Below are 8,465 nucleotides of genomic sequence, written 5' to 3'. Positions count from 1 at the left end.
TTAACCATTGAGCCACGCCCGGCCGGGCGCCCGGTCTAATTTTTACCATGTTTCCTCTCTTTAGAGATACCTAGTTTGTTTTTCAGAACTAAACCAATCTGGAACTCCCTGGCTTTTTCTCTTCAGACTGAAATCTAAAGGAATCTATTTCCTGAGAGCCTCTTTTATGTTATAGGCTAGCCTAAGAAAAGTTTTCCTTACTCAAAGGAGAATTAAGCTGTCCAGCCAGCTGTCTCAAAGTTTGGGAAGCACTGGCTGGATACCAAGGCCCCAGGATCAGAAAGGGAACAAACTGAAATTGCTAATGTGTAAGCATGGTCTTTTGTGCAGCTCAGTTGAAATGTTTGGCAGGAGGACTTTAGTGAGAGACTAGAGTGGACTTGAGGATCATTTGTCATCACAACCCCCATTACTATAGGTAATTCAAGAGTCTTTTGCCCTGAGAGCAATATGCTAGTCAAGTGTTTCAATATTGAAAGTGTTGATAGAAACTCTTATTTCACACAAACCTCATCAAAGAATATAAATGCAATAAATATAGTAAAATGTCAGTGCTGCCCTAGCCAGGGTGGCTCAGTGGTTAGAGCATCAGCCAGAGGACTGAAGGGTTCTGAGTTTGATTCTGGCCAAGGGCACATACCCAAGCCTTGGTCAGGGTGTGTGCAGGAGGCAACCAGTGGATGTGTTTCTATCACATCGATGTTTTTCTCCCCCTTCTACTCTTTCTGAAAAGCAATGGAAAAATATCAAGTGAGGATTAAAAAATAATAAAAAATAAACTGCCAGTGCCTTTGAAAGCAGAATTCAGGAAGTCATATACCTCAAAGTAAATTAAATAATGAGAGTTACTTAAAACTACTTGTAAATTTTTAAAAACTGGACTGCCTTTGTCTCCTAAGAGTAAAATGTACCATTTTTTCTGATGTAAATATTTTTATAAAGTCTATCCAAAACTAATAGGGGAAACAAGATTCTTATACATAAATCCATCTTAAGAAGAGGTTCTGAAATTAGAGGTTATCACTGCTGCATCCTAGTGCAATCAAAATGAGGCTTCTGCTCTGTACTATAAAGCCAGAGGGCAGTGTTGCTGTCCTTCCACCAAGCAGCCGGGTTTCTGGGACTGCTGCATGATGTCATAGTAGAAGAAATATTAAAAACACGAAGAAAACTATTTCAAATTAGACATTTAATGTAAATTTTAGGCCAAAGGAAAAACTGATCATACATTGTCTCCCATGGTCCATCTACCAGAATAGGGCAAGGGACCAGCTCAGTCCAGCTGAGGGCCCTGAGTCAGTCTTGACCTGCATAATTTCCTTTGATTCATTGATTTGTATATGCTCCTTATACATCATAAGGTGCATTTCACTCTTGAAGTTCCCACCCCCTCCACTATTTCATTTACCTACAAAAGGAAGCTTCATAGTAGGAGGCTTTTTTCCCTTTCCTGCAGGGGTTTTTAAACCAAGTTTGACAACCTTGTGAGTCTCTTGAACCCTTTCCCTGGAAAAATGTACATGTAACACAAGTCTACATATAAATTTATGGGGTTTGTGGACCCCAAGGCCCCCTATGGTTTCTAAGGCCCCAAGTTAAAGAACTCCTGTGCTAGTGATCTGAGTAGTACAATTGCCCTAAGGAAACAGGGCAGGTGTAGATGGGCTGACAGGAGGGAACAATCATAATTTCTTACTATTTTAATTTGGGCGCAGAAATTCCCAGGGCCTCCCTGCATTTTCAAGAGCAGAGCTATTCAAGAATTGCTGCTACCAGCACAGTTTAGGAAACTGAGAATAGCAGCTATACAGGGAATATGTGCAGGGTTCCCGCTTGGCCCCCAAGGAGTTAGTTCTTTAACCAGAAGCTTTATACTTGATTTGCAGTGAGGGGGCATTTCTAATTTTAGTCAGCCCTCATGGAAAGGTGGATAGCTCCTATTCCTTTTTGGTGTTGGGAGCACTTACGTATTGGACAATTAGGGTAAGTTCTTAGAATGCCCTAAACAGTCGTTTCCTCCGTAAGTCCAATATCCCCTACCTCTAACATTTTAACATAAAGAGCTGCCCCGAAAGGTTATCCAACCATTGCTTGCGCTAAGCAGTAGGTTTACCAAGAGCCTCTTCCAGGCATCCAGGAACTCCTTCCAGCCTCAAAGGGGAAGGGGTGGGGGAGATGGAGATTACTAAAAACCTACTTGTAGGAATGAAATGAGGCTGTCAGTTGTCTAACAAACTGCCAAATTAGATTTATATTTTTGTTTAATAGACTTATAAATGGCTACTGAGAAGCAGAATTAAGTTTTAAGCTTCTGAGTGTAGCTACTTTATACTCCCCAAACATCCAACACTGGCTTATTTCTCCAACATCAGGAAAGAAAACCAAGGCACTAGAAAGCAAGCACACTTAAATTTGAAGCTATTTAAATCTTTATATTTTGTCAACTATATATTGTAGCACACTAAGATTAATTCAAGGGAAAAGTCGGCAAATTGAAAATTCTCCCATTAAAGATTTTTTTCAAACTAATAAATTTAATGATTTCTTTACTCCCCCAGAATGTAATCGCATAGATCAGTACTATTTTTGAATTGGCTCTAGAAATCACACTTAAACTATGTTACATTTACAAATATTAAATTTATTATAACTAGAATGAATTTAATGGTTCTCAGATTTGGCCACCTTATAGATCCTTTTAAGGAGAGGATTTTTAACAGAAAAATGCATTGTAACTTGGTCAAATGACTTACACATAAGAAAAAAAAAACTTCTAAAAGGAAAAGTAATGCATCCCTCAGTTTCACATAATTAAAGAACAGGAGAAAGCACGCAAGCTACAACATAGCTAAATTTACCAAACCAACCAAAGCCGGGGGGATTTTCTCTTCTGATTATGTGTCATAAAAAGGTCCACTGTCTTATATACACATGTATATAATGTTACATTCCATCACTGTAAAAAGTCCCCTTTGCCCCCTCCCCCCCAAAGTTTCAGTCTAGTCTCCAAACTTGGACAGCGGTGCTCGCTCCTGCTGCCGGTGCAGTTCGTTCTCCGTCAGCAGCTGGAGGTTCTCGGCGCGCAGCCGGTCTAGCTCCAGCTCCAACTCCCGCACACGCGCGTCCTCGCCGCCACCCAAGCGCTTACTTTCCAGCCGCAGCCGGTTATTCTCGTCCTCCATGCGGGAGAGGCACTTCTCCAGCTCCAAGTACTCCTTGATAAGCTCCTGCTTGCTCATGTTCTGCAGGCTTTCCGCGTGGTACCGCTCGTAAGTCTCCGAGAAGTCCCGCTGCAGAAACTCGCTGCCGTCTCCTCCCATCCCGTCGCTGCCCCCATCCTCCTCGCCAGCCTCTTCCATAAACTCTTCATCGCTGGTGTCAGATTTGGCTGCAGCCCGCTTGGGGTAGAAGCCGGTTTTGAGATCCGGCTCCTCCTGGTCGTGATCATCCATGAGGAACTGCGTGGTGTTATAGGGCGCGACTGGTTGGCCCTTGGCGAACATCTCGGCTCGAATCCTCGAAGCTCGCAGGCTCTGTTTCTCGTCGAACTTTCTCTTCTCCTCCCAGGTCAGCTTGTAGTACGGTTTCCAATGCCGCTTCTTCTTGGAGGGGCGTCTCCTATGTTTTTTCTTGCCCAGCTGTCTCTGCTGCTGTTTCCACGACTCCTCACCTCCAGTGGCAGGAGCCCCCAACTTGCTGGCTTCGGAGTCGTGGCATGGCTGGGTGAGCGATTCATTTTCGGGCCTCGGCTCCCCTCCCGCCGCCTGTGGCGATGCTCCGCCAGCGGACAAATCGTCTCCATTCTGGCCCTTCTCGTCTGCTTCCAGGCAGCTAGGTTCTGGACAGACCTGGGTCTGCAAAGGAGGCGGCTGGGGTTCCAGGCTCCCTTCCCCCTCCTGCCCTGGACGGCCACCCGACTGGGGGGACGCTCTCGATTGCCACCTACTGTCCTCCTCCGGCACCGGCTCCTCCGCGCCTGGGGGGCGATCGGGGTTCCGCTCTTCATGGACAGCATCAGCACCTGTACAGTTGCTAGTTTGAGGTTGGTGCTGATATTCCGACACGAGTGGCTCGGCCATGGCTAAAAGAGTCCTCTTCTCAAAGTTTGAAGAATTTTGGCTGTTAAGTCCTTGAGGAAAAAAGGTTTTTCTTTTCTTGAAAAAAAATGTCCAACAGAATCCACTTCGGCAGTTCCTGCTGAGACGCCTTTAGCTTGTCCTGTCAGCAAACTCTAATTGCAACTTGGGGGAGCTCAAGTCAGTAAAGGGTTAAGCGCCACAGCGCGACCAGCTAGCAGGTCCAAAGGGGTGCAGCAGCAGAAACAGTGCGTAATGTGCGGAGGGGGTCGGCCTCAAGCCTCCCCGCAGAGCGCCCCCACAATGGAGGAATTGGTGGGCTAGGAGATGAGGTTAAGTCCAATGGGTTAAACCCAGCCCCGAAGGGGTTAAAAGTACCCGATGACGCTGCCTCCGAGGGGCCGGACCCACAAAGGGTTAAGTCCCCAGCCGCAGAGCCCACAAGGGGTTAAGGTCCCAGAGCCGCCACCTCCCACTTCCACGAGTGTCGCTCCAACCCGCGCTCCCAGTTCCTTAGGCCGGGCCGGAGCCTTATCCGAGGACAGACAAACTCATCTCCCCTTTGGCTCGATGCTCTGCTCAGCTCAGTTCTCCTCCGCCTCCTCCTCTTTTCCTCCCTCCCTCCTCCCCCTTCCGACAGCTCCTCTTCCGCCTCCTCCCCCAGCTTCCTCCCCCAGCTTCCCCTCCCAGCTTCCCCTCCCAACCTGCCTCTCCACCTGCCAACTTCCAACTGCTCCCTCCCAGCTCTCTGCCCGCTTTTATATAGAAGCTTGGCCACCCCGCCCATGCGCATGCGTAGCGGGGTCCCCATTGCTGGAGGCTGGGACTCGTAGTTCCCATCTTTCGGGCCCGCCGTCTTCACGCGCCTTGCGACGTAGCCAACCCCAGGACGCGTAGGGGGCGTTTTCCAGGCCACCTCCCTCCATCGCTTAGCCCTCGCTGGAAAAACGTGAGTGACCATTGGTCAACAGTCACACGTATCTCGGAGGAAGGCAAACCAATGCAGAAAAGGTGGGGCGGGCTCTGGACCATACCATTCTGCCTGAGGAATACGAGAAGATTCGAAGGTCTATGAGGGCCCACACAGAATATTTTAATGAAAAGGTGCGTCTTAAAGCATGTTATCGTATTCTGTCCTCAGCGGAATGGTTCTAAAGGTCATAAATATTTGTTAACTGTAGCAAAAAATGGTTTATTCCTAAAAAGTAGTTCCTAAGGTGTAAAAGAAAATTAAATCTTATAAAGAGAGCTGTTGGCCCACGGCTGGTAACTTTCGATTGTTAAGATTACAGAAATGGTTTCAAAGCGTGTTGGTAGTGCCTGAGACTGACGTTTGCGGATGGATATTGTGACACATTTTGTAAAAAAAAATGAAAAGCGCATGAAGAAGTAAACAAATGAAAAATAAAAAGTGCCGTCTTAAAGGGACAGTGTGACTGCGTTAGCACAGCAACCTCGGACTAGGCCTCACAGGATGAGAAGGCAGGTTCGAGTCCCGAGTGACGTCTACCCTCGGACTGGCTTCCAGACCTGTGGGCGAAAGTGACCGAGCCCCAGCCCCAGTGTAGCCTTTCAGGGCTACCGCTGGCCCAGGGACCAGTGCAGAATGGTGGGCCGAGACAGCCTCTCTCCTCAGCCGGGATCTGGGAAGCGCTGGGCGGGCGCCAAGGACTCCTTGGAAACCCGGGGCAAAGAGGCCTCCCCGGGGCCTCAGCTTCTGTAGAAGAAAATGGCCTCTTAGGGCTGACTTGGTCTGTTCACTTCAAAGCCCACCAGGAGCATTTCTTGAGATGGACTGGGGAGTCCACGCCAGCAGATGAGCCTCGTTGTTGGGGAGGGGTCGAATTAATAATGAGTTTAAATAATCAACCCTGGCTCACTGAGAGAGAAGGGAGGTATCATCTACAGAGGCTCTTCCTTATCAGTGGGCCCTGGGCAATACTCGGAGGGAAGCAGAGCCAAAGGCTTCCCTAAGGAGGAGGCTTTACCCAAAAACGGGGACAGGGGGATTTTGGCCCAGGACTGTGGGTAGACTTATGAGGAGGGGGGGGGAAGGCTTGTTCTTGAGAAAATTCTCCAGATTCTGAACAAAGGACAGGGCCTGGGAGTAGCCCAAACCCTTGGTCCTAATCACTTAGGCCTAAAATCTGTTCTAATCCAAACTTCTCCCTCTTGCCACACACCCAGTGACCCATTCTTATTATTTCTTCCTTAATAGCAATGGCTGACATTCCAACCACTTTTCACCGTATAATGTGCTTTTACCACAGAGCCATTTGACCCCACCACAGCCCAGCGAATAAGGATAGAAATTATTGTCTCCATTTTAGAGCTAAGAAGTCTCTAAGACTCAGAAATTAAGTGACTTGTCCAAGGTCACATGACAACTAAGTGGCAATTCCAGCTTGTGTGAAGGTCTTTGTGACCCCTGTGTTTCTTTGTCGCAAACGCAAAATTCCCTTTTTCCTCAAGGACTCTGGATTTAGTTCCTTTTCATTCCTAACCGCCTCATCATAATTTGGGCTCTTATTTCTTCATTTAGCAATTTGTTAGGAGGGCACAATGATGAATAATACGTCATCCTTGCTGCTCGTGGACTGTATAGAGAAGCCATCAAACCACAGTGAGCCAAAATGACAGGGGACAAAATCAGATAGGAGCTGTGAGCCAAGCTGCTTAGGAGTTGATGATTGTGTACAGGTTTCAAGGGGAAGTGATTTACTGGCTGTCTCTGAGGGATGAATCGTTTTCAGGCAAAGTGGCATAAAGAAGGGTGTTCTATGAAGAGTAAGCATCATGTCCAAAGAAGGGATTTGTCTGGGAATTCAAGAGAGGTTCTGTGACAAAGTGGTGATGGCATGCCCAAAGGGAGAGGTAAGCAAGAGTGCCTCTGGGGCACAGCCAGATGTTTTGAAATTGACCATCCCAGCTTTTCCCTGAGCTTCCAAGAACTCAGGTCCATCTGAAAAGCCTGCCTTCTGTGCTGTTTCATCAGGCAAGCAGGAGACTCCTCAGAGCAAGCACTGCCCCTCACACTGGGAGTCAGAGAACTACAATTTGTTACCACATTTTCAGACTCCAAAGGACTGTTGGGTACCCTCAGTCAGGGGATTTGGAAGGTATAGCTGAGCCCAGCCTCAGTTTACTGGGCAGGACTCAGCTGTATGGGCTCATTTGTCATATTGGGGGAGGGGTGCCCAAATTAATAGTTTGTAGAATTCTAGAATGCTATCAAACAGAAGGCCAGGTACCCAGCTGAGTTTTAACCCTTTGCCAGGCATTTTATATGTCCTGGTAATTTAAATCCCAGGACTGCCTTATGATAAAGAGATTATCATCCTTATTTCACAAACAAGACAACCCAGGCTCAGAGTAATTAATATCTTGTCTTGCCCAAGTCACACAATTAATGTTTGCAAGTGGTGGAGCTGGCTTCTGCCCCACACCTGCATCCCAGCACCAATTCTGTTCTCTCACTGCCCTGCTGTTGCCTCTGCTTATAACCCTGGGCCAGCTGTGGAGCAGCAAGGCCCATGTGTCTGTTCTGAGGGATACTGCCTTGAGGACTGAGGGTCAAAGAGTGACCTGGCTTCCAGTGGGGCGAGTGATGGCTAAGCCTGGGAGAGTGGGCAAGGCCAGGGGTTGACCCAGGTAACTCAGGAGTTGAAGGGTCTCCAAGGAGGGGCCTTCAGAATTACCTCTACCTCACCCAGGGGCAGGAAGGTCCTGGGGCCCAAGTGGTGGCAGCTACAGGGGGCTCAAGGCTGCTACAGCCCTCCACAGATGGGGACATAGCCAGTGGGCTCTGAGGCATCAGCACTGCCTGGACGACAGGGCTGGTGCTGACCAGAGGAAGGCCGAGATTGCCAGGTGGTGAGAAAAATAAATTCAGTGCCCCAGCAGCCAGTGTCACTGGGAGGTCCGTACCCACTCAGGTGTTCTGCCCACCCCAACCAGGGGTCTCCCCGCGCAGGTCCCCACCCGCACGCCTAAGGGCAGGGCGGGGGAAAGGCTCCCACTTGGTATTGGACTTCCAGAAAGTTCCCTGGGAAAGCCCGACCGCGAGGGTCACGGGGAGTGAGCATCTGAGAGGTAAGCGAGCAGTGGGCACTTCCGGCCCGGGGGTCTGGACCCCAGCCCTATGTGCCCACGCAGAGAGCAGGGAGCGGCCACTCTCGCCTTGTGGTGGTGACAGAGCTACGCCAGGCTCCCGCTAGGCCCCCGACGGGGAGGGGCAGGGAGGACTGGGCCCTTTGCCCCTACCCCCTTGCGGGTGCAGCCCCTCCCCTTCCCCCAACGCTCCAGCCCCACCCCTCTGGGGACATCCCCGCTCCCCTCCACTTTTTCGAAAGACCCCCGGCTCTTGTTCCCTTCATTTGTCCGTGGAGG

The 8,465-nt window shown here is 49.1% G+C and overlaps 1 protein-coding gene across 1 annotated transcript; it reads right to left on the bottom strand.

Moving 5' to 3' along the window:
- Nucleotides 1-927: 927 nt before the first annotated feature.
- HEXIM1 (HEXIM P-TEFb complex subunit 1) lies at nucleotides 928-4,806 on the bottom strand. Its single transcript, XM_081116088.1, has one exon. The coding sequence runs from the start codon at nucleotides 4,077-4,079 to the stop codon at nucleotides 3,000-3,002; it is 1,080 nt and encodes a 359-aa protein (XP_080972214.1). The 5' UTR covers nucleotides 4,080-4,806; the 3' UTR covers nucleotides 928-2,999.
- Nucleotides 4,807-8,465: the final 3,659 nt, after the last annotated feature.

Source organism: Miniopterus schreibersii (genome assembly GCF_964146895.1).
Source record: "Miniopterus schreibersii genome assembly, chromosome: 16".
NCBI lineage: Eukaryota > Metazoa > Chordata > Mammalia > Chiroptera > Miniopteridae > Miniopterus > Miniopterus schreibersii.
Note: the sequence above shows the minus strand (reverse complement) of the source record. Positions and strands in the feature narration are given on the sequence as shown.